The sequence below is a fragment of the Neoarius graeffei genome, chromosome 24 (assembly GCF_027579695.1).
Source record: "Neoarius graeffei isolate fNeoGra1 chromosome 24, fNeoGra1.pri, whole genome shotgun sequence".
NCBI classification, from domain to species: domain Eukaryota; kingdom Metazoa; phylum Chordata; class Actinopteri; order Siluriformes; family Ariidae; genus Neoarius; species Neoarius graeffei.
In genome coordinates this window covers 53,519,136-53,545,852 of record NC_083592.1, presented here as the reverse complement: position 1 = coordinate 53,545,852, position 26,717 = coordinate 53,519,136, and the positions used below count along the sequence as shown (strand labels likewise).

Here is a 26,717-nt window from a genome sequence, read left to right as displayed (position 1 = left end):
ATGAGGTTGATGAAGAGGAGGACAGCGTGCGCACTGAGGATTTCAGCGCAAGATTCCGACAGGAAATGCTGGAACCGACGAAGCTGCACGCAGCCGGATCTGGTGAGCCAATCACACGTTAGAGTCGGTGAATTTGCTGGATTGGGTCAGAAAGCTGGGATTGGGTCATGTTAATGGAGTGGATTGTAATTTTTTTAAAGGCTTTTAGGGCCCGTTTACACGAGGACGCTGTCGGGTAAAAACGACTAAATATTTTATCGGAAGTGCCTTTCGTCTACACGGGGACGGCGTTTCCGAGGCTGAAAAACGGAAAAAATTGAAAACGCCTTCCAGAGTGGATAAGTTAAAAACAGCCCCTGTTGCATATCCATCTAAACTACCCAGTATGCGAAACTCTGCTCGGATCTGCTCATGTTGGGGACGCGTTTACATCATACATATGTCATATACTGTACATGCCAGCCCGGGAAGTAAGAAAGTAAGTAAAAAAGTAAGAGCATGTCTGATTACATCGATCCAACGGACCTTCAAGCTGCTCTGGCAGCTTTAATAAACGTCCAGGAGTCCTTCGAACATCTATACCGAATCTGCACATATACCGTTAATGAACAGAGGCGGGTATAGTATGCTCTTACTTTCTTACTTACCATAGCCAGAGTAGTCAAAGTTTTTGCGGTGCAGATCAGACAAGACGGAAGACGTTGCGCATGCGTGCAGACATAGCGGAGGTCTTTCACAGCACCACCTAGCCGCCTGGCATGCACATCCAATTGAATTCCACACATTTATGCGTCACCGTATAGACGCAGATTTCCTCCTTGAAAACGGTCGTGTAGACGCGGAAAAAAGTGAGAACGAAAACGGACTTTTGCGTTTTTGTTTCAGACCGTCCCCGTGTAAAGTGGGCCTTATTGTGTGTCAGGTGCAGAAAAGAGCAAAAAAAAAAAAAGGCGGAGCTGAACTTCTGCTGGGGCGGAGCTTAATTCTGGGCTGAAAAATTGTAAAAGAAACTTTATTCAAGTGTAACGCTGTAAATGTCAGTTTTTCGAGAAGATTTAAAGTTATATAGGATTATTCAGAAAGACAGAAACATTTTCAGCACCTTTTAAAGACATTTTCTTATTTATTTATTTATTCATTCATAGCTTTGAATCCTTTACTAATTACTGACAGAAATTACTATTGAATGAACGAAGTTTGATGTAAAACACCGTTGAAATGCACAGGTTTGTGACAGCTGTTCACCTCTAGAAGTCAGCAAAGATTCAAATAATTTCCTGGTGAAAGAAATCTCATCTCATTATCTCTAGCCGCTTTATCCTTCTACAGGGTCGCAGGCAAGCTGGAGCCTATCCCAGCTGACTACGGGCGAAAGGCGAGGTACACCCTGGACAAGTCGCCAGGTCATCACAGGGCTGACACATAGACACAGACAACCATTCACACTCACATTCACACCTACGCTCAATTTAGAGTCACCAGTTAACCTAACCTGCATGTCTTTGGACTGTGGGGGAAACCGGAGCACCCGGAGGAAACCCACGCGGACACGGGGAGAACATGCAAACTCTGCACAGAAAGGCCCTCGCCGGCCCCGGGGCTCGAACCCAGGACCTTCTTGCTGTGAGGCGACAGCGCTAACCACTACACCACCGTGCCGCCTGAAAGAAATGCTAATTTATATTTATATATACAGTACCGGGCAGCACGGTGGTGTAGTGGTTAGCGCTGTCACCTCACAGTAAGAAGGTCCTGGGTTCGAGCCCCGTGGCCGGCGAGGGCCTTTCTGTGCGGAGTTTGCATGTTCTCCCCGTGTCCGCGTGGGTTTCCTCCGGGTGCTCCGGTTTCCCCCACAGTCCAAAGACATGCAGGTTAGGTTAACTGGTGACTCTAAATTGAGCGTAGGTGTGAATGTGAGTGTGAATGGTTGTCTGTGTCTATGTGTCAGCCCTGTGATGACCTGGCGACTTGTCCAGGGTGTACCCCGCCTTTCGCCCGTAGTCAGCTGGGATAGGCTCCAGCTTGCCTGCGACCCTGTAGAACAGGATAAAGCGGCTAGAGATAATGAGATGAATGAGATGTACAGTACCGTACAAGTCTTAGGCGCATGTAAAGAAATGCTGTCGACCAAAAACGACTTAAAAATAATGAAATGAAATGTTTCGACATGAAAAAATACTATAAGCAGTAAGCCATAATAAATGAAACAAAGTCGATATTTGGTGTGAGACAACCCTCAGCTCAGATACAAACACCTTTTTTTTTTTTTTTTTTTTTTTTTTTTAATTCTCTAACATTTAATTTTGTGCTGGAACGCGAACGTTTGGAACTCTAAAATGTTTTTATATATAAATCGTAAGGAGTCTCTGGGTTTATTTCCAGCTCTAGACTTCAGTGCTGCAGATTCTGCCAGTATCAGCAGCGATACCACACTCCTCACCGAACCTCAGCTCACAGGCAGCCAGAACACGGACCAGAACCCCAATGTGCTTTCTTTTAAAACTCCCAGCAGACGACTAGCAGGTAACTCAGACCTCACACTCTTAGACTCCTGTTCCTGTACTGAGGAACAGTACTTTCATTAAGATATTCAAAATAAATGTGTTTTTTTTTTTTTTTTTAAATGTCAATATCAGAAAACGAACCCTGGTACAAATATCTGATTAATGTATAGAGGATATTACACGTTTGCACCAGGGCTTTACATGAACTTTTTTGCTCACTGGCCACTGTGGCTAGTGGTTTTCCCGAGTCACTAGCCATTCAGCCTGTTCACTAGCCACAATTTTGTTGCCAGGAAATCGCAGTTTTTTCTTCACCATGATACGTTAAAGTTCGGAAGATCTAGATTTAATTATGAATGGCAGCGTATAATGTATCTCTACAGTAGCACTCAATACTCGGTGCTGTTAAGGTCGCTCCTTATATGAAAACATGCAACCAATTCAGACAGAAATATAAACAGAGTATTCTGTTTACTGAACTCAAATTCAAGCCCCTTACAATATGAAATATCGTATAATATGAAAAATAACATTCAGTACAACTGAACTGATTCTAATATCAAAATTCCAATTCAAAACATTTATCATTGAAAAACATTTGATGTTTTGATATGCAAGTATTATGTGTATTATCAAGTATTATTATGTATATTATGTATTATCTATTAATTGTGTGTGTGTGTGTGTGTGTGTGTGTGTGTGTGTGTGTGAACATGTGTCGAGAGAGACATTAAATGTCCTCATTACATTCATCATCAGATGAGTCTGAATGGTCCATGAAAAATGGTCTTCATGACCTGAGGCTTCCAGCAGGCCGTAAGTTGATAGCTGGGGCGAATCAACTTCTTTCCAATCGCGTGAACGTTTCTAAACAGCAGCTCCATCCTCTCCAGCTCAGCCGACTTCATGACAGCCAGGGACTGAAATGCCGCTTTTCCACTACAAACGCGGCTGAGTCGGGCTGAGCCGTGCCGTGCTGAGTCGGGCTGAGTGGGGCTGTTGGAGTTGCATTTCGACTACAACCGCGCTGAACCGTGCTGGCTGGAAGTGGGTGGACACATTGGGTGGAGTTAGCGAAAGTGGGTGGACGTCAGGTGATGTCGTTAAGCAGCGCAAACAGTGACATCAGTGATCTTTTAAGCGGTAGTCTCACGACCCGGATAGTAAACAATAAACATGGAGGACATGGAGTCGTTAGTGTTGCTGGTCTTGGTGCTGTGGCTTGTTGTCACCGACAACGCGGACAGATACTGGCAAGAGCGTATAGATGAGGCGAGGCGCATAAGGCTTCAGACATTCTCGTAATTCGTAATTCTTCTCCTTCCGGGTTTGCGGTGTTTACAGGTCCCAGCGCGCTCGCAGGGCGTGTGTGGGCATGTGAGGACACTCCTCCTCACCAATCAGTGCACAGGGGAGTGTCTGCTCACGCCCCCAGCCTCACTCGGCACGGCTTGGCTCGCTTCAGCCCCACTCCAAAACGGTGCGAGTTTTAGGGGCTAAGCAGGGCTGAAACGAGCTGAGTCATGCTGGTTTTTGGTAGTCGAAACGCGAGCCGTGTCGGGCTGAAGTGAGCTGAAGCGAGCTGAAGTGAGCTGAAAAAGGGTAGTGGAAAAGGGCCAAAAGCAATGCTGTCCTGTAGTGAACCAGCCGTCTTCACCGGTTTTGATGTTATAGTACCGATGTGTGCATTTGACTTTTCGTGGTCCTTTATAGTTTCAAGTTTAAAATTACTGGTGCCTGTCTTTGCCAGACTTTCTACAGTCTTCACAGTACATGGTGTTTTCGGTTTTGCTATGAACTAGCCCAGTGGTTCCCAAACTGGGGGGGCGCGACCCCTGGGGGGGGGGGCACACAGTGGAACTGCAGGGGGGGCGTCAAGGATCTCCTGCTATACACTCCAGTCCAGCTAATCGCGGTAATGCACTTACCTTCACTGGGTTTGCAAACCGCAATAAAATAAACAAGAAGAACGAGCGACGTTTGTTCTGCAGAAGCCGTAGAAGAAGAAGATGTGAAAAGTAGAGTGAGAAGTAGAGTGAAAAGTAAAGATGGACAGGTTTGTGACAGGTGCAAAGCAAAAATCAGATGGCAAGTCAAATGTAACAAGTGATGCGACCCCCACAACAACGGAAAAGAAAAAGGTAAAAACAAGAAAATATGACGAGGCATATCTGTCCCTGGGCTTTACAAGCACTGTGGTCGGCCAAGAAGAGAGACCGCAGTGCGTTGTGTGTCTAAAAATACTAGCGGCCGACAGTCTAAAGCCCAATAAAATGAAAAGACACTTGGAAACCCACCACCCCGAACATGTGAACAAGCGCCTTGATTTTTTTAAAAAAGAAACTGGAAAACTGTCGTGCCCAGCAGAGTCACTTTGTCCAAAGTGCATCTGTCCCTGCGAAAGTACAACTCGCTTCTTACAAGGTAGCCTTCAGAGTCGCCCAGTGCAAAAAAGCGCACACCATAGCGGAGGAGTTAATACTACCCGCAGCTACTGACATGGTTTCAACTCTAATTGATGAATCAACTGCCAGTAAACTGAAAACTATCCCGTTGTCAAACAACACTATTTCAAGACGTATAAGTGACCTCTCTGCAGATATGGAAGAGCAGCTAATTGAAAAGATAAAAGATGGTCATTTTGCGCTGCAAATGGATGAGGCAACGGACAGTAATAAAGACAGTCTGTTAATAACATACGTCAGGTATACTGACGAGGAAGATATAAAAGAGGATTTGCTTTTCTGCAAATATATCCCTAACAGAGCCACTGCAGAGGAACTTTTCCAAATTATTGACACATATTTGAAAGAGGCAGACCTGAAGTGGGAGGACTGTGTGGGAGTTTGTACAGACGGGGCTCAGGCGATGGCTGGTAAACACAGCGGACTGCAAGCTGTCATCAGACGCGTCTCCCCCAAAGCACAGTGGACACACTGCCTGCTTCACAGAGAGGCACTTGCCTCCAAAGAGCTAAGTCCTGAGCTAAACTCAGTGTTGACAGATGTCATCACAACAGTCAACTACATAAAAACCAGACCCCTGAAATCCAGAATCTTATCTTCAATATGTGAAGAAATGGGATCTCAGCACACAGCTCTGTTGTGGCACAGTGAGTGTAGATAGCTTTCACGAGGGAAGGGCTTTTGAACTGAAGGATGAGATTGGAGTTTTCTTGACTGAAGAAGGGCATGGCCTTGCCCGCAAGTTTCATGATGAAAAGTTCTGACAAGAGCTTGCCTATCTCAGTGACATATTTCAGAAGCTAAATGAACTGAATTTACAGTTGCAAGGCACCAACACTCATCTTCCACAACTCGCAGACAAAATAACTTCTTTCACAAAAAAAAATGAAGATGTGGGAGAGAAGGCTTGCAGAGGGAAACGTGGACTCATTTGAAAACCTGAAAGCATACCTTGACAAAAATGAGCTGGAAAATACAATTCTTCCATGTATGAAGGCTCATATCTCGGCCCTGCAAAAGCACTTTCAGAGGTACTTCCCTGAGGATTCTGCAAAATGTGACTGGATACGAGACCCCTTTCAAGCAACTGTACCTGCAGACCTCAGTGCCACAGAGGAAGAACAGTACATTAGAGGTCTGCGCGGGTCGGATTTTTCAGTCCCGCTCCCGCCCGCGCCCGCATTGTGCAGTCCCGCCCGCGCCCGCAAAGAATTATGATTTTCAGTCCCGCTCCCGTCCGCGCCCACAAAAAAATTATGATTTTCAGTCCCGCTCCCGGGGCGGCACGGTGGTGTAGTGGTTAGCTCTGTCGCCTCACAGCAAGAAGGTCCTGGGTTCGAGCCCCGGGGCCGGCGAGGGCCTTTCTGTGTGGAGTTTGCATGTTCTCCCTGTGTCCGCGTGGGTTTCCTCCGGGTGCTCCGGTTTCCCCCACAGTCCAAAGACATGCAGGTTAGGTTAACTGGTGACTCTAAATTGAGCATAGGTGTGAATGTGAGTGTGAATGGTTGTCTGTGTCTATGTGTCAGCCCTGTGATGACCTGGCGACTTGTCCAGGGTGTACCCCGCCTTTCGCCCGTAGTCAGCTGGGATAGGCTCCAGCTTGCCTGCGACCCTGTAGAACAGGATAAAGCGGCAAGAGATAATGAGATGAGATGAGATGAGTCCCGCTCCCGCCCGCAAATCCCGCATGATGCAGACGTTCGCGTTATTTCTCAGGAAAGTTCTTGTCTTGACACAGCGTGATGGTGCCCCGCCCCCTACTTTGAGTGGATTTGAGCATAAATATCTACAGCTCACGTTCACGTTTGTTATTATTTACCTTGTTTCTGAATTCAGCATGTAGTGTCTCTAATAATAATAATTAGTGCTGTCAAGCGATTAAAATATTTAATCGCGAATCGCACATTTTTGTCACATGAGAAACCATTGTAATTCTCTGATCAGCATAAAAAAGTGAATGGGCTTGCTTTGTACCAATGTTTTGTTTTTTTGTTTTTTATTGCAAAGCAGAGCTAGTAAGAGAAGTGAATTGATTTACTACATTGACATGACATCTGACTCAAGAAAGAGATTACAGTTCACATCCACTTCACTGGCTGTGTTTTGGATTGGCGTGGAGAAAGACTACCCACTACTTGGCCGAAGAGCTATGGACATACTGTTGCCTTTTGCCACATCCTATTTATGTGAAACAGGGTTTTCTGCAGTTGCTGCAATCAAGACCAAATACAGATCTAAGTTGAACATTGAACATGAACCGAGAGTGGCTATTTCCAAACAGCAACCCCGCTTTGAAAAAATTTGCAAAACAAAGCAAGCCCACACCAGTCACTGATTCATATGTAGCACTTTGAATGATGTTGATGCAGGTCACTGTAGAAATAGCGTGCACATAAGGTTTTCATTTCAGTTTGAAATTTGTTGGTGTTGCACTGGTCCTCAATTAAATGTTAAAACATGAAGTTAAATTTACCTGAACACATATTCAGGAATGTAATAATGTATGAATGCTGAATGAATACTAGAGTTCAATTTAAAGTTTGTTAGTATTGCTAGTTTTCAGCATCTCATCTCATCTCATTATCTCTAGCCGCTTTATCCTTCTACAGGGTCACAGGCAAGCTGGAGCCTATCCCAGTTGACTACGGGCGAAAGGCGGGGTACACCCTGGGCAAGTCGCCAGGTCATCACAGGGCTGACACATAGACACAGACAACCATTCACACTCTCATTCACACCTACGGTCAATTTAGAGTCACCAGTTAACCTAACCTGCATGTCTTTGGACTGTGGGGGAAACCGGAGCACCCGGAGGAAACCCACGCGGACACGGGGAGAACATGCAAACTCCACACAGAAAGGCCCTCGCCGGCCCCGGGGCTCGAACCCAGGACCTTCTTGCTGTGAGGCGACAGCGCTAACCACTACACCACCGTGCCGCCCCAGTTTTCAGCATAAGAAACAATAAAAACTGTGAAATTGAAATGTGAACTGATGTGTACATATTTTAGAAAGAAAAGATCTTTATATAGCGTTTATATATTATCCAATTTATTCAAAACAGAGACGGTGCAATAGATTTGGGGTGGGTGGGATCGGGTGCGGTGAGGGGTGGGGGGCTTACAATGTTCTTATATCATCAAAGGGGGGCTTGAGAAAAAAAGTTTGGGAACCACTGAACTAGCCAATCTCACCCGAACTTCCATTTGTCATTGAATTGTCTTATCTTCCTATTAGCGTCTTGTTCATCTCCATGGCCGCAGCCAGCTATGAGGTCCCCGCGGTCCGGACCTCGGTCATTTTTAAGAGCTGAAAATACATTTTTACGCTAAATATTCAACTGGATAAAAAAATAAAGAATAACATTAAAACATCTCCGTAAAAAGTGCATTGTTAATGATGTTAAACGCTGATTCTGTCTTCTGTGTGTGTTTGGTGCGCGCGGCTCTGAGACCAAGAACACAAAAGCGAATGAGTGCGCAACTCGGGGGAGGAACGCAGTGCAGCAGACACGGGGTTTCCATGGGAACCATCATCGCACTTTCATCAAGCTGTTCAATTTACATTTTCGAAGCAGCGCAGTCGTAGCCTGCCTTGTTTGTGATTTTAAAAATAAATCATTCGATAAGCCAAAGCAATAGAGTGGAAAGTTTCAACTCATGTTTGGCTTGGATAACTTTGCCTAAAACATGGTGGTGTATACTGATATATTTTTTTTTACCCAGAATTTTTTTTGTGTGTGTGTACAGTAGGTGTAATGGATGCCAGATTGTTAATGTATCTTAGTTCCATAAGCTACATGGTTGGGTATCTTTTGTCCTCATTGCTCGGGCCAGATCAAACCATTAAACAAGCTTAAATTATTCTTACTCTTGCCACATACATGATTTTTTTTTTTCTCAAAACTGATGATATTCAGTTCAAACACCATTAAAAGTAATTTCAGGAATAGATCTCTTGTGTGACTTATAATTCACCCTTCTCATTTAAATATGGCGAACATTTTTCGGCGCGTGCTTTGCGCATCACGGACCTCAGTGATTTTAAAATGCTGCTCCGGCCCTGATCATCTCTGCCCCTTTTTCCCTGAGCAGCAGGGTTTGAAACTCCAGCTATACGCCGCCACATAGTGCGCTTGTCATTCGTCAGCAACTTTGTTGCTTCGCTCATTAACCACAGGTTACCGTAACATTTGATTTTATCTGAGACGTTAACGAACGTTCTAAACAATTCTAACATGTTGTCAGAATGTTTATGCAGGTGCTCATGGGAGTTGTAGGCGCGTAATATTACATTGCAATGCGTTTATTATATCAGATGCCTTCAGAGAAAACTACAATTAAAATATATTGTCATACCACAGAATAAACCACCCGCCAAAGTGGCTAGTGAGACTAAAGTCATTACCCACCCAAGCTGAATTTTACCCGCATTTGGCGGGTGCTAATGTAAAGCCCTGGTTTGCACAAAGATATAAAGTTTATCTTCGAGTGGTGAATGTATATATCACAAGTGAGCGAAGCGAATGAACAAAAATATTTTCAACACGAGAAGATACAACTTCATATCTTCGTACCGCCGTGTAATGTTCTTTATATTATATGGACACATCTAATCAAAAGAATTTGAATTTTGAACCGGTTCGCCATTTTGACAACGCACATCTTGTCAGCGGGAAAACACTGGGAGCGACGTCATCGGTGTGAAATATCAGGAATTATTATCCATACAGGACACTTTTTTTCGATGGAATAAAACCATGTGTTCTATTCCCTTCTAGCGGGTTTCATTCATTCGGTTTAATAGAATGCAATATTGTTAGCATATCGCTTATCCTACATGTATTACATCACTCTACCCAATGGAGAATGAGCGTTGAATATGGTTTACGATATTGCACACTGTCAAGACAACATGACGTCACACGTCAGCACTCATGTGACTATCCAATGAGAACTTTTCCACTGCGCATTCACAGAATCATTTCTTTGTCCACCGGGAAAGAGAGAAGACGAGGCTAATCCAGTGAGACTGCTAGGATTAGCGATGCTATAATTAAGCACTAAATAAATAAAACTGAAACTCAAGACACGCTGAACACCCAAAAGGCTACTAAAGCTTCATTATATATTCGTCACGCATATTTACAAGAGAAAAACATACCGACAGACATCGAAAAACTGGAAAAGAGACACGTCAGAGATGTAAAACTTCCATGCTAGCAAGCGACTGTGACAGTTTGTAAATAAACATGGCCGCCAGGTCCGCTTTGTTAAAAGCGGAAGGTTTTGAGGGAATTTTGGCCACCAGGTCGCTCCGTTGTGTGCAGCTGTCGATGTTGATTATAAAAGTAACGAAGGAAATTACAGAGGGAAATGAATACTTAAGTCTGAGTGAAAAATACTGTGGCGAGGAAGAAGAGTCAGGAGACAGAAATCTTTGCTTACCGTCAAATACTTTCGTTCCATATTCTGGGGTTTGTTTGGTTTTTGTATTTTTTGGGGTTTTATTTTTGAGTCGAGTTTTTATTTCATCCTCGGGTGGTTCAGCAACGCGCTCGGCCATTTTGTTTTTTTCTACTCACGGTATATGAGCTGATATCCTAGTAGTAGAGTAGCCAATCAGAACGCACGATTGCTCATATCCAGTGACTGTGGATAGAATAAATAATCTTCTTTGAGTTCTAATAATCTTCTAATAAGAAATATTAGATAAATTCATCCATATTAAAAATATTTTCTCTTAAGATATTTTTTGCAGTGTACTTTACGCTTTTGGTTTTGCAGGTGTTCCACTGAAAAGCTTCGATTTGGTCGCGATAGACAGCGATCTGGACTCTGTGTGTACGGAGCGAGTACGCCACCACTTCCAGAGTACGCTCACCAACAGGATAGGTACCGTGTGTGTGTGTGTGCTGTAATTCATACACCTTTATACCACAGCACTGTTGAATTCTCAATCCTGATTGGTCATGAAGGGTGAATTAATTTTGTAAAGCAGATTGTAGAATGACTGTTCACCGTTTCAGCTAACACTGGGACTTGTATGGCGGACGCTCCATATACGTAATCTAAGGCCACGAAGAAAAACTTGCATGTTAGAAGATGTTTGTTTAACGTTTATAGAAGGAGTCTCCAGTGTCAAGACTTTGGAGCTAGGTTTCTGGAGTCTTGAATCACCTTGGACAGGTTTATTACACAATATTTAACAGTTATTCCACGAAATCGAGTCGTACATGAGCTGATAGCCGACGAGGCGCGTAGCACCGAGTTGTCTATAATCCATTTACGACGAGACTGAGTGGAATAACTGTTTTATTCTATCCATATTCACTAGATTTTGAGAAATGGAGCATTTTTATTTTTTGCAAATTCGATAAATAAAAGCTTTTATACAAAACGTCTGACAAAATCATTTTTGCTTAGAATGTAAACAAACTAGCGAAATGACAGGAGCAATTTGTGAAAAATGCGACAATAATTCTTGAAAAATATAAAAAAATAAACCTTCTTACCATCAAATACTTTCATTCCATATTTTGTTGCTTTTTTTTTTGGTATTTTTGTATTTTTTGGGTTCGTTGTCTTGTTGTTTAGGGGGAGTTTTTTTGGCAGTTGGCAAACCAACTTAAAGGTGCATTAGCACCACCGACTGGGCTGGAGTGTGGAGCAGGAGATAATGGGCAAAAAAAACTATATTCTTTAAGCCATTTCTGTTTCTTTTAAATACTTGATAACAGTTTTGAGGTTTTGTTTTCAAGTAGAGTTTTTATTTCGTCCTCGGTTGCTTCAGCAACACGCTCCGCCATTTTGTTTTTCTCTACTCACGGTATAGGAGCTGATATCCTAGTAGTAGAGTAGCCGATCAGAGCATACGATTGCTCATATTCACTGAATGTGGATAGAATAATAACCATTATCCATGTATCCCATGTATTTCATGGCTGCTTACTAAAGAAATCGATCGTATGACACAAAATATTAATTTAAAAATTATTTTATTGCTTCCGTTAATGATGTCGTCCATAGCAATGGTTTGTTATACAGAAATAACAGCGCATACAATGCCGTAATTGACCAATCAGAATCGAGGATTCAACAAACCCAGTGTAATAAAACAAAACAATCAGCGTCAGTCCATTTCATGTTAGGCTACATGACACAACAATATATATATATATATGTTATTTACCAGCTGGAAGGTCCGTATGGTGAAATACCGTGACCGAGGTCTTGAAAGTAATGAGCGAGGCCCTCTGGGCCGAGGTCAGTATTTAAGGCCGAGGTCACGGTATTTCACCATACGGACCGACCTTAAGCTGGTAAATAATTTTTTTTCTTTACCAAATTCTAACAGAAAACGAGAGCGCCCGAAAGGGAAAACCGAGCCGAGCCGCCATTTTGAATCCTCATTCACGGCTGTAATGCAAATGGCTTCCTCCTCGGTATACAAGTGCACTTCCATGGCAGGAAAACAACTACATTTTGCCACCTATGTAGTCCCCTATTTATACAAAATTGAGTCATTCAGGATTCAGCCATGTTTTTGCTCGGCGTTAGCAAGTTACAGGTTTTAGCTTTCTCCTGAAATGTTTTCTTTTATTTCTTCTTCCTCAGGGTAGTAAAACTCACTTTCGCTGTGAACACTGTCGTTATCGCTATCCATGCTGTAAAATTAATGCTATTCTCCTGAGAAATGCGAAAATAAATGTTGACAAAAAAATGCTATTATGTTTGTTGTTGTTGTGAACAAGTGAGTCGCCAGAGGTCCGTAACCGGGGTCTGTAACTGGGGTCCGTATCGTAGGATACAGTCCCGCTCGCCAGCCAATCAGAGCGCAGGATTTGATGGAAACTGGACCGCAAAAAAAATAATGCCCTTTATTTTCTGAGAGTGTATAGCATATAATACACATGTTTTTTTCTGTATATTTCATCACAGCACAGGAAAGGTGTGTACAGAATGGATCATGTGAAGGAAGAGCCAGCGTGAAAAGCACACAACGACCCGAAAACCAAATACTCAGGTAGGATCTGCAGAGTGTGTGATCATTCCATATCAACTAATCTGAAATATGTGCTTATGTGTTCATATTTTGGTGTGTGTGTGTGTGTGTGTGTGTGTGTGTTTGTGTGTGTGTGTGTGTGTTAGCTCTGAAGATGAGATGAACACTGAGTGTGTAAGGTGTTACAGAGTGCTGAGATCTCCAGTCAGCGTCCAGCGAAGAGAGAAAAGGAACCAAAGCAGGAGGAACAACACCACCACCAGCTCAACAACTGTGAGACACTGCAGTGAACACACCACTACACACACACACACACACACACACACACACACTCCTTCACATTCTGTTCACATTATATCCGCTATTATTCTATCCACATTCACTGGATATGAGCAGTCACGCGCTCTGATTGGCTACTCTACTACTAGGATATCAGCTCATATACCGTAAGTAGAGAAAAACAAAATGGCGGAGCGTGTTGCTGAACCAGCCGAGGATGAAATAAAAACTACTCGAAAACAAAACGCAAAAAAATACAAAAAAAGGAACAAAATATGGAATGAAAGTATTTGATGGCAAGAACATATCTTTTTTTTTTTCCAGGAATTATTATTATTATTATTATTATTATTACGTTTGTCACAAGTTGCTCCTGTGATTTCGCTAGTTTTTTTACATTCTTCATCTTTAAGCATTAAAATTTGTTGAATTTTTTTTAGACTGGTTCAAAAGCTTAAAGAAGTTTGAAAATTACAGAACTGAAATGTCCGAGGAAGAATTAAATAAATGTCTAAAGCTGTTCTAGACCTCGGCACGACAGCAAGACGGCACTTTCTACAAAAAAACCAAAACAAAAACACTAAAGTCAATTCGTGCCGCCATCGATAGGTTTTTAAGAAGTCCGCCTAAGCCGAAATTATTTTCTCGGACATTTTGTATAAAGTTTTTATTTATCGGATTTGCAAAAAATAAAAATGCTCCGTTTCTCAAAATCCAGTGAATGCGGAGAGAATAAAACCGTTATTCCACTCAATCTCGTCGTACACGGATTATAGACAGCTCGGTGCTACGCGCCTCGTTGGCTATCGGCTCATGTACGACTTGATGTCACGGAATAACTGCTAATTAGATTCTAGGAAAAAGTAGAAATGTAAATCTTTTTTTACTTTTTTTTGTTGATTTTTCTATTTGTGTGCCTGCTGTAGAGCAAGGGGAGAACTAATGACGAGATCAAATCAGAATTCAGCTCTGTGGAATTGACGCTTGCTGAACTTCAGCAGCAAAAAGTGGTACACACACACACACACACACACACACACACACACACACACACACTAAACTTAACCTCGGTAACCAAAAGAAAAACTTTTGCTTCTTTTAGTTGTTTCTTCTTTTTAACTAAACCACATTTGACCCACGGTTGACCCACAAGGTCAAAACTGTCAGATATTGCTGTCCATTTGGGGACATGTCATTTATCCTACTATTTATCTCAAGAACCTCCGTGTGTGTGTGTATAAACCTGTGTGTCCCCTCTCCAGGCAGCGGTCCAGGGAGTGGAGAGGTTGAGAGAAGAGGTCGAGCAGGCTAAGAAAGAGCAACACACACTGTGTCTTAGTGTGACTCACACCAGGACACACAGTCAGCTCCTCAGGTACATACCAACCACACACACACACACACACACACACCTTCCCTGTGTGATTACTTTCCATCCCAAAATGAACCATGGAATCAATCGTTTCTCTTTTGGGTATATGAGTCATTCTATAATTAGGGGTACATCTCAAGTCCATGTGCTGTATTTGTCAATTTCACTAACTATTAACTTCAGCCAATGATCTTTTGTACATTAGCACACATTTCTCTTTTATATAATACAAAAAGTCAACAAATTACATCATTTTACTCTGCAAAAATGCATATATAATACTGGAATTTGGTGTTTTTATGCTGTCCGATTTTCCAAATGTCAGGTTTGGTCTTCATATTTACATTTTAAAAAAAGGTTTTTGTTTAAAATTTTTACAAATATTTATTCATGGTAATTATTATAATATGACAAAAGTGTTTAAAAGCCTAAAATGCTTTATATTATAAATTAAATGAAGAATTTTGTGTGCGTCCGAGAAACTTATGTCAACTGTGTTACCCACTGAAACACCCCCCCCCACCCCCCCGTGAACCATAAAATCCTATTTATGAAGCTCAAAATGAATATTTTCCATAGCAGTTGTACAGATTAATTAAAAACATCTTGTTAATGGACTTTCAAACAAATGTGTTTTCAGATGTGTAGTATTTTTATATATGTTTAAGATGACATAACATTTGTCCGTAACACGGTTGACAAAATAAACAATCAAATGTTCATTTTCATTAAAATATTTTAAAAGTAATTTAAGGTTAAGCTTGGCAGTTAATTTGTTTAGGAACTTGAGGGTATATACCATGGAAACGTATAGGTTATTTATTGAAAAAGAATACTGATATTTTGAGATTTTGCTTTACATGAAATGTACCCCTAATTATAGAATGACTCATATATGTGTGTGTGTGTGTGTGTGTGTGTTGCAGGAGCGAGCTGCACAAACTCCAAGCTCAGAGGGACTCGTATATTCAGGAGGTCAGGGCTCTGCAGGAGAGCCAGGCTGCCTTGCAGAGACACACCACCACTGTTCACCATGATGTCAGCCCTCGCAGGGTAACTAACACACACTCCAACTTTGTTTACTTAACTTACTGTTCTAAGATTTCACTAAGAAAATCAACTTTATTAATAATTCTAGAGAGAAACACACACACAGGCAACATCCAATAGCAGGAAACTCATTACTCTGCTCATCCTGTATAGCACGGTGGTGGTAGCACCATGTTGAGCGTTCCTCTCGGCCAGTTGGTTGCTCTGACGCGGTTTTTATGACCAAACCTTGATTGGCACTTTCCAGAACTTTCTCCTGGATGTGTACCGATCGCTCGTTCATCTTCATGCTGTTTGTTTAGATATGGTCTCTAATAAACTCTTTGTTCCTCCAGGAGCAGGTGAACTCATAGAGAGGTCACATGACTGGTTAATTGTGCACAGGTTAAACTCCATATGATGTCACTTCTGATGGCGATTGGTTGCACTAGAAGTAATTTAAAGGTTTCATAGCAACAGGGGTGAATATTTATACAGTCAAAAGTGTGATGGTTATTAATGTGTAAATAATTATGCAAAAAAAAATATGTTGAGTTTTCTTCTCACCTCAATATTACGGGCTGTTTTTCATGACCTAACACTGCAAAATGTGGAAAAGTTCAAGGGCATAATGAAAGCACGAGTCCGTTGGGAATATCAACGTTTTACTCGGACGTATTATAAAATGACGAAGAAAACACAATATGACTACAATTCCAATAAATTACCTCATCATCCACCGAACGGTGTACTTCCATGGACTCAACTGTTTGTGAAAACGTCAGCAAACACGGCACATCTCATGAATTCGGAGCTTTCAGAAACTCCAGCGAAGAATTAAATAAATGTCTAAACCTATTCTAGACCTCGGCATGACAGCAAGACGGCACTTTCTACAAAAAAAACAACACTAAAGTCAATTCGTGCTGCCATCGGTAGGTTTTTAAGGAGTCGGCCTAAGCGGAAATGATTTTGCTGAACGTTTTGCATAAAGTTTTTATTTATCGAATTTGCAAAAAATAAAAATGCTCCGTTTCTCAAAATCCAGTGAATGTGGATAAAATAAAACAGTTATTCCACTCAGTCTCATCGTACATGGATTATAGACAACTCAGTGCTACGCGCCTCGTCGGCTATCAGCTCATGCACGACTCGATTTCATGGAATAACTGTTAATTAGATTCTAGAAAAAATACCACAAGAGGGGGGCGGCGTTCAAACGGAGTCTTCTCATGAACGTAGCAAACTCGATGCCGTTTGAATCTGAAGGCAGTATTTGATTAGAACTGTGTCCATAGTGACGGTGTGTTATTCAGAAATAACAGTGTAGACTGCCGTAATTGACCAATCAGAATGGAGTATTCAACAAAGCGATGTACAACCTCGATTCCAAAAAAGTTGGGACAAAGTACAAATTGTAAATAAAAACGGAATGCAATGATGTGGAAGTTTCAAAATTCCATATTTTATTCAGAATAGAACATAGATGACATATCAAATGTTTAAACTGAGAAAATGTATCATTTAAAGAGAAAAATTAGGTGATTTTAAATTTCATGACAACAACACATCTCAAAAAAGTTGGGACAAGGCCATGTTTACCACTGTGAGACATCCCCTTTTCTCTTTACAACAGTCTGTAAACGTCTGGGGACTGAGGAGACAAGTTACTCAAGTTTAGGGATAGGAATGTTAACCCATTCTTGTCTAATGTAGGATTCTAGTTGCTCAACTGTCTTAGGTCTTTTTTGTCGTATCTTCCGTTTTATGATGCGCCAAATGTTTTCTATGGGTGAAAGATCTGGACTGCAGGCTGGCCAGTTCAGTACCCGGACCCTTCTTCTACGCAGCCATGATGCTGTAATTGATGCAGTATGTGGTTTGGCATTGTCATGTTGGAAAATGCAAGGTCTTCCCTGAAAGAGACGTCGTCTGGATGGGAGCATATGTTGCTCTAGAACCTGGATATACCTTTCAGCATTGATGGTGTCTTTCCAGATGTGTAAGCTGCCCATGCCACACGCACTAATGCAACCCCATACCATCAGAGATGCAGGCTTCTGAACTGAGCGCTGATAACAACTCGGGTCGTCCTTCTCCTCTTTAGTGCGAATGACACGGCGTCCCTGATTTCCATAAAGAACTTCAAATTTTGATTCGTCTGACCACAGAACAGTTTTCCACTTTGCCACAGTCCATTTTAAATGAGCCTTGGCCCAGAGAAGACGTCTGCGCTTCTGGATCATGTTTAGATACGGCTTCTTCTTTGAACTATAGAGTTTTAGCTGGCAACGGCGGATGGCACGGTGAATTGTGTTCACAGATAATGTTCTCTGGAAATATTCCTGAGCCCATTTTGTGATTTCCAATACAGAAGCATGCCTGTATGCGATGCAGTGCCATCTAAGGGCCCGAAGATCACGGGCACCCAGTATGGTTTTCCGGCCTTGACCCTTACACACAGAGATTCTTCCAGATTCTCTGAATCTTTTGATGATATTATGCACTGTAGATGATGATATGTTCAAACTCTTTGCAATTTTACACTGTCGAACTCCTTTCTGATATTGCTCCACTATTTGTCGGCGCAGAATTAGGGGGATTGGTGATCCTCTTCCCATCTTTACTTCTGAGAGCCGCTGCCACTCCAAGATGCTCTTTTTATACCCAGTCATGTTAATGACCTATTGCTAATTGCCCTAATGAGTTGCAATTTGGTCCTCCAGCTGTTCCTTTTTTGTACCTTTAACTTTTCCAGCCTCTTATTGCCCCTGTCCCAACTTTTTTGAGATGTGTTGCTGTCATGAAATTTCAAATGAGCCAATATTTGGCATGAAATTTCAAAATGTCTTACTTTCGACATTTGATATGTTGTCTATGTTCTATTGTTGTTAGGACTAGGACTGTTTTGGCCTCTAGAGGCCGCTGTTATTTCCTTTTCATGTCGTGTTTATTTTGGCCTCTAGAGGCCGCCACTGTTCCTGTGTTTTGTGTTTGTGTTAATTGCCTAATTATCTTCACCTGTGTCCTTAATTAGTTTGTCTATTTATACCCCTGAGTTCAGTCCTCTTGTCACAGAGTCTTTGTGCTGTTATGTTTATCTCCAGTTTCCTTTGTACTGTGTTTTTTGATCTTCTTAGCTTTTGAATTTTTGCACTTTGCTTTTCTTTTGGATTATACTCTTTGGTTTTTTTTTGTCTTTTGTTTTGCCCTGTATATAGTGTATATAGTTTAAATAAACCTTTTGATTCTTTTTCTACTTCCGCCTCACGCCTCTGCATTTGAGTCATCCCCCTGGTGGCCTAGTGGGGGTTTGCTGGATTATCACACCAACGAACCAGGTTCGAATCCCAGCAAAACCCTAACAGAAAGACTCCGTCATGACCGACTCAGCAGAGGCTGCTTCAACTGTCTACCCGGCCAACCTTCAGGGAATTATGGCAGCTTTGACACGCTTCGGAGCGACCATGGACGCTCATGGACGGACGCTCACCAGCCAACGTGAGGCCCTCGCTCGCCACGAGGAACTGCTTCAGCAAATTGGGAAAACCCTGGCACAGCTGACATCTCTGCCTGCATCTCCTGCTCCTGATCCAGTTCCTGCTCCTGATCCAGCTCCCACTCCTGCTCCAGTGCCTCCTGCAATGCTGCCTTCTTCACCTCGTGAACCCAGCCTTCCTGCACCACAGAGGTATGACGGCAAGCACAGTGAGTGCCGAGAGTTCCTTACCCAGTGTCAACTCACCTTTGAGCTTCAGCCTACCACCTACACTACGGATCGCCGCAAGATTGCCTTTGTGATCACCTTATTAGCTGGTAAGGCGCGAGCCTGGGCTACTGCTATCTGGCAAAGACAGGGACCTGAGTGCTTTGATTTCCAGCTGTTTTCTGAAGAGATGCTTCGGGTCTTCGATCAGGCAGACATCAGTACCGACGCAGCCCGAAAGCTCATGTCCATCCGGCAAGGAGGAAGCGTCGCAGATTACGCCATCTCGTTCCGAACACTCACAGCAGTAAGTGGATGGAACGAGACTGCCCTGGTGTCAGCCTTCCACCATGGTCTGTCTGACCCCATCAAGGACGGTCTGGCCTCTATTGGATGCTCAAGTGACCTCGAAACCCTCATCTCACATGCTATTCGTCTGGACAACAGGATGAGAGAACGCCACCAAGCCTTGAGCCCCCCCAGCCTCCCTACCTCTACCTGGAGACCGTCTACCTCCTTCAGTGACTGTCCAGAACCCATGCAAGTGGGTCGTACTCGCCTCTCCGCATCTGAGAGGGAGCGCAGAAGGAGGGACAAGTGCTGCATCTACTGTGGCAAGCCTGGTCACTTCCGAGCATCATGTCCCGAACTCTTGGGAAAAGGACCGCCCCGTCCAGCCGAGGGAGGGTTGTGACGGGGCCTACCCTCTCTCCCGGACTCCCTGGCCAAGGAATCTACATCCCGGTCTCCATCTCCTGGGGTGAGTCTGTCCACTCTTGTCAAGCTTTGATAGACTCAGGGGCGGCTGGGAACTTTATGGATATTCACTTCGCCCAAAGCATCAATATACCTACTGCACCTCTTGAAGTCCCTCTGTCTGTGTCTGCCCTCGATGGTCAAGCGTTAGGTGATGGAAGAGTCACCCAAGTTACTTCTCCAGTCTTCCTCCAGTCTCAAGGTCACAAGGAAGAAATATCCCTGCACCTGATTCCTTCACCTGAGTTCCCAGTTATTCTAGGCCTTCCTTGGCTTACTCGCCACAACCCTCGCATAGACTGGGTAACAAGCCAGGTTGTGGAATGGGGCCCTGCATGCCATGCCTCTTGTCTGCTCTCTAGCTCTCCTGTGTCTCCTGCCGAGCCCCCTGATCTCACCGAGTTATCTCAAGTTCCCACAGAGTACTGGGATCTCAAGGAGGTATTCAGCAAGAGCAGGGCCGCCGTTCTTCCTCCGCACCGGGCCTACGACTGTGCCATCGACTTGCTCCCTGGGACTACCCCTCCTCGTGGCAGACTGTTTTCACTCTCTCAGCCAGAACGCAAGGCCATGGAGGAATACCTCAAAGATGCCCTGGTCTCTGGGTTTATTCGACCCTCCACTTCACCTGCTGGAGCCGGCTTCTTCTTTGTCGGCAAGAAGGATGGGGGGCTCCGACCATGTATTGATTACAGGGGCCTGAATAAGATCACTGTGCGCAACCGATATCCCCTTCCGCTGATGTCCACAGCTTTCGACCTGCTCCAAGGCGCCACCGTCTTCACCAAGTTGGACCTACGGAACGCATACCACCTCATCCGTATCCGACAGGGAGACGAGTGGAAGACTGCCTTTAACACCCCGTCTGGGCACTACGAATACCAGGTGATGCCCTTCGGACTCACCAACGCACCAGCTGTTTTTCAGGCCCTAATCAATGACGTCTTAAGGGACATGATTAACCTATACGTTTTTGTCTACCTCGACGACATCCTTATCTTTTCCAAGACCGTGCAGGAGCACCGCCACCATGTCCGCCAGGTTCTCCAGAGGCTGCTACAGAACAATCTGTTCGCCAAGGCCCAGAAATGCGAATTTCATGTTCCCGAGGTCTCCTTTCTGGGATTTATTGTACGGACAGGCCAACTCCAAATGGACCCTGCCAAGACCCTGGCCGTCCGGGATTGGCCTACTCCCAAGTCCGTTAAGGAGGTTCAGCGGTTCTTAGGATTCGCTAACTTCTACCGCAAGTTCATCAGGAACTTCAGTTCTGTGGCAGCACCCATGTCAGACCTCACCAAAGGGACAGGTGGATCTTATGGCTGGTCTCCTCAGGCAGAAAAGGCGTTCAAAGACCTCAAGGACCGCTTCTGTACGGCACCCATTCTGGTTCTCCCGGACACCTCCCAACCATTCATCGTGGAGGTGGACGCCTCGGACAGTGGTGTCGGCGCGGTGCTCTCTCAACGTTCGGAAGGAAAGCTGCACCCCTGCGCTTACTTCTCCCACCGCCTGAGTCCTGCTGAGTCCCGGTACGATGTGGGGGATCGAGAACTGCTAGCGGTCAAACTGGCCCTTGAGGAGTGGAGGCACTGGCTGGAGGGAGCACAACATCCATTCCTGGTTTGGACTGACCACAAGAACCTGGAGTACCTCCAGCAAGCCAAGAGACTGAACCCTCGACAGGCTAGGTGGGCCCTGTTTTTCAGTCGGTTTGACTTCACCCTCTCATACCGCCCCGGCTCCAAGAACACCAAACCTGACGCACTGTCCAGACTGTTCTCTGCCACTAACAGGGAGAATGAAGTCGGGCCTATTATCCCTGTGTCCCGGATTGTGGCCCCTGTCCGCTGGGGTATTGAGGAGGCTGTCCGACGAGCCCAACGCCAGGACCCCGGTCCTGGGACGGGGCCACCAGGCCTCTTGTACGTCCCACATCAAGCCCGGGCCAAGGTTCTCCAGTGGGGTCACTCTTCCCCTCTCACCGCCCACCCGGGAGCTCGGAGGACCCTGGACTTCCTGAAAAGACGCTTCTGGTGGCCTAACATGGAGAAGGAAGTAAGGTCATTTGTCCTGTCCTGTGAGGTTTGCACCAGAACCAAGAACCCACGACAGCGTCCCCAGGGTCTCCTGCATCCTCTGACCATTCCCCGGCGTCCCTGGTCCCACGTGGCAGTCGACTTTATCACGGGTCTCCCTGAGTCACAAGGTAACACGGTCATTTTGGTCTTAGTTGACAGATTCTCCAAGGCCTGCCGCTTCATACCACTGTGCAAACTCCCCTCTGCTCTTGAAACTGCGAAACTTTTGTTTAATCATGTCTTCCGAGTCTTTGGTCTTCCACAGGACATCGTCTCAGACCGAGGGCCCCAGTTCTCCTCCCGAGTGTGGCACGGGTTCTGCAAGGTCATCGGAGCCACTGCCAGCCTCTCCTCTGGGTTTCACCCACAGTCCAATGGTCAGACGGAGAGGCTCAACCAGGACCTGGAAACCACCCTGCGAGGCCTGGCTATGGATAACCCGACATCGTGGAGCACCTGGCTGCCATGGGCGGAGTACGCCCACAACACCCTGCAGTCATCGGCCACCAAGCTGTCGCCATTCCAGTGCCAATTCGGGTTCCAGCCACCTCTGTTCCCGGACCAGGAGGAGGACGCGGGGGTGCCCTCGGTCAACCAATATGTGAGACGGTGTCGCAAGACCTGGAGCAAGGTCAGGAAGACCCTCATACAGACCTCCAGAACCAACCAGACTCAGGCCAACCGCCATAGAAGACCTGCACACGCTTTCCGCCCTGGGCAGCGTGTTTGGCTGTCCACTAAGGACCTTCCACTGCGGGTGGAGAACCGCAAGCTTGCTCCTCGCTACATTGGCCCCTTCAAGGTGGTGCGCAGGGTGAACCCTGTCTCCTACCGGCTCCAGTTGCCCCGGACTCTGAGGATCAACCCCACTTTCCATGTTTCCCTGTTACGGCCCGTACTGACGTCTACGTATGCCCCTGCCCCTAGGAACCCCCCACCCCCCCGCATCTTCCAGGGGCAGACTGTGTTCACTGTGAATCGCCTGCTTGACTCCCGCCGGGTCCGCGGCGGGTTGCAATATCTGGTGGACTGGGAGGGCTATGGTCCTGAGGAGCGCTGCTGGGTTCCTGCTCGGGATGTCCTTGATAAAGAACTATGTCGGGACTTCCATTCGGCCCATCCGGATCGCCCTGGGAACGTCAGGAGACGCTCCTAGAGGGGGGGGTCCTGTTAGGACTAGGACTGTTTTGGCCTCTAGAGGCCGCTGTTATTTCCTTTTCATGTCGTGTTTATTTTGGCCTCTAGAGGCCGCCACTGTTCCTGTGTTTTGTGTTTGTGTTAATTGCCTAATTATCTTCACCTGTGTCCTTAATTAGTTTGTCTATTTATACCCCTGAGTTCAGTCCTCTTGTCACGGAGTCTTTGTGCTGTTATGTTTATCTCCAGTTTCCTTTGTACTGTGTTTTTTGATCTTCTTAGCTTTTGAATTTTTGCACTTTGCTTTTCTTTTGGATTATACTCTTTGGTTTTTTTTTGTCTTTTGTTTTGCCCTGTATATAGTGTATATAGTTTAAATAAACCTTTTGATTCTTTTTCTACTTCCGCCTCACGCCTCTGCATTTGAGTCATCCCCCTGGTGGCCTAGTGGGGGTTTGCTGGATTATCACACCAACGAACCAGGTTCGAATCCCAGCAAAACCCTAACAATTGTGAATACAATATCAGTTTTTGAGATTTGTAAATTATTGCATTCCATTTTTATTTACAATTTGTACTTTGTCCCAACTTTTTTGGAATCAGGGTTGTAATAATTTACCGTAACTCCTGTTTGGGTTTAAATGCTGATCAGCCAGAAACATTGCGATTATGCTGTATATCGCTACACATTGAGATGCCGATATGCCCGTATACTAAGACACACCCACCCATCTTGTGTCACACTTAAGGGCTGGCCTGCATATGAGCCCCTAAAGCTAGACAATTTTGAGCCTTTCAGGGTTCAACCGGAATGCGTTCCAGGCCCTTCCGTCGGAATACGTGAGAACCAGGGAGTTTGACAACCGGGAGGGCGTGGCTTCCATCCCCGGAAAGGTTCACTGCAGGTCAAGTGTTGGATGAATTCGTCTGTCGCAACCATGAAGGCATCTTTGAGGCATACGTGAGGCTTATGTGGGTTACCAGGGGTTACCATAGCATTCCGTCGCAACCATCGAGCTCAAAATGTTCACGGAACAGCATTTTGCAGAAAGTGAAAAGTTTGCCGAGGGGGCGTGGCTTGTTTTGTCTTGCCATGGCTGTGCCATACTGCAGCCGTGAAAACCGTACACACTGCCGTCATTGCCGTAAGGCCATACGTCATTATACGTCGCTGCCGCTATTGGTTTTACCGCCATCTTCCATCATGGCTACCGTGGCTTCATTTGCATACTTACTCCGCCCATATTTATGCACCGGATCACCTCAAAAATCTGCCCGAATGGCCACGGTAGCCCCAGCCACGGTTCTCACGGATCAACTGGCAATGTGAGACCTTAGCTTTAATAAACAACACATACAGTAGCTCACCGGATATGATGATGAGACTCCATTTCATCTTTCAACCTTCTACACTCCTTCTATTCTATTCTTTCCTTCATACAACAGTTTTATTCTTCCTTTTCATTTCTAGCACACGAATACCAGCCGTGTGTCTGCGCTGGAGAGGGAGGAGATGGATCGGCTTTTGGACAACGCCAGATCCGAGCTGTTCTCCGAGCAGCGGCGCTTCAGAAACACGCTGGACTCCATCCAAGAAGTAAAGCGAACTCCAAGCAAGGCCCGTCTCATGTTATTGACTCCATTTCTGTTGTTTATTCACCTTTCTCTCCTTCGTTCTGTCAGAGATTGGAGGAAGTGACCCAGGAGCTGGAGCAGAAGCAGGAGGAGAACAGGAAGCTCAGAGAGAAATGTTCACAGCTTGAGGAGAAGCTGATCACCGTCACAAAAACAAGACAGGAGCTCCAGGAAGTAGGTTCTCGCAGTCTCTCAGGTGTGTCTGTGTCTTCTGTTCCGTTTGTCAACGTCAACTCTGTCTGTACGTCTCAGTCTGCACGGAGCGAACGAGTGGAGCAGGAAGGTCGGATCGGAGCTCTCGAGAAGATCATTGCGCAGAAGGAGCTGCTTCTCCTGGCCACACAGGAGGAGAAGAATCACCTCGAGATGGAGATCAGGGCTGGCAGAGAGGAGCACAGTGCGGCGCTAACAGCAGCGCTGACACGCGCTCAGAAACAGAAGGTATTCACAGAAACGCAGGGGATCCTCGAGTTTTAGTATCGTGTGTGTTGTGTTGGATTTAGTTTCCTGTTATAAGATGGTAATAAATGTTGATTAATTTGAAAGACTGTCTCAGTCCTGTCCGTGTTTCTCCACACGACGCTGCAGGAAGCGGAGGTGGAGCAGCTCAGGACTCGGATGACTCTGACCCACACTGAAGAGTTACAGCAGGTACTACACACACACACACACACACACACACACACACACAGAGCGTTGTTTGTTGCTAATATATGAAAAGTGATGGCTACTACTGTGTGTGTGTGTGTGTGTGTGTGTGTGTGTACACAGGTCCGTATTCAGGTGCATGAGATGAAAGAGGCCGCGCTCAGAGAGCAAGCCGTCACACACACACACCACACGGAGTCTTTACACAACCACATCCAGGTCGGAGGTCACATCATACATTCATACAATATACATATACTGTTATAGCCAGGATATAACTCTCTCTCTGTCTCTCTCTCTCTCTTGCTCTCTCTCTTTGTCTCTTTCTCTCTCTCTTTCTGTCACGCTCTTTCTCTCTCTCTGTCGTGCTCTCTCTCATTCTCTTGCTCTCTCTGTTGCTCTCTCTTTCTTTCTCTCTCTCTCTCTCCCACACTCGCACGCGCGCACACACTGTCACGCTCTTTCTTTTTTCGCACTCTCTCTCTTACTATCTCTGTCACCCTCTCTCTCTCTCTCTCTCTCTCTCATTCTCTTGCTCTCTGTTGCGATCTCTCTCTCTCTCTCTCTCTCTCCCCCACACTCGCGTGCACACACACACACACACTCTGTCGCACTCTCTCTCTCTCTCTCTGTCGTGCTTTCTCTCTCTCTCTCTCTCTCACACTCGCACACGCGCGCACACACTGTCGCGCTCTTTTTTCGCACTCTCTTGCTATCTCTCTGTCGCTCTCTCTCTCTCTCTCTCTCTCTCATTCTCTTGCTCTCTGTTGCGCGCTCTCTCTCTCTCTCTCTCTCTCTCTCCCCAACACTTGCATCTCACACACACACACACACACACACACACTCTGTCACACTCTCTCTTGCTCTCTCTCTTGCTCTCTTTCTCTCTCTCTCTGTCTGTCGTGCTCTCTCTCTTTCTCATTCTCTTGCTCTCTCTGTTGCTCTTTCTCTCTCTCTCTCCCTCTCTCTCTCTCTCCCACACTCGCGCACACACACTTGCGCTCTCCTTTCTTTCTTTCTTTCTTTCTTTCTTTCTTTCTTTCTTTCTTTCTCACTCTGTCTTGCTATCTCTCTGTCTCCCTCTCTCTCATTCTCTTGCTC

General features: G+C 45.1%; 1 protein-coding gene across 1 annotated transcript in view; it reads left to right on the top strand.

The window, feature by feature from the left end:
- si:ch211-102c2.8 (trichohyalin) overlaps positions 1–26,717 on the top strand; it is a 58,390-nt gene continuing 31,673 nt past the window's right edge. The window contains exons 1-13 of the mRNA XM_060907142.1: positions 1–145; positions 2,383–2,523; positions 10,756–10,863; positions 12,910–12,994; positions 13,120–13,246; positions 14,179–14,262; positions 14,515–14,627; positions 15,551–15,677; positions 24,805–24,930; positions 25,017–25,142; positions 25,221–25,409; positions 25,557–25,619; positions 25,740–25,835. Coding sequence (XP_060763125.1) covers positions 1–145; positions 2,383–2,523; positions 10,756–10,863; positions 12,910–12,994; positions 13,120–13,246; positions 14,179–14,262; positions 14,515–14,627; positions 15,551–15,677; positions 24,805–24,930; positions 25,017–25,142; positions 25,221–25,409; positions 25,557–25,619; positions 25,740–25,835 — 1,530 coding nt within the window. The remainder of the gene's footprint in view (positions 146–2,382; positions 2,524–10,755; positions 10,864–12,909; positions 12,995–13,119; positions 13,247–14,178; positions 14,263–14,514; positions 14,628–15,550; positions 15,678–24,804; positions 24,931–25,016; positions 25,143–25,220; positions 25,410–25,556; positions 25,620–25,739; positions 25,836–26,717) is intronic.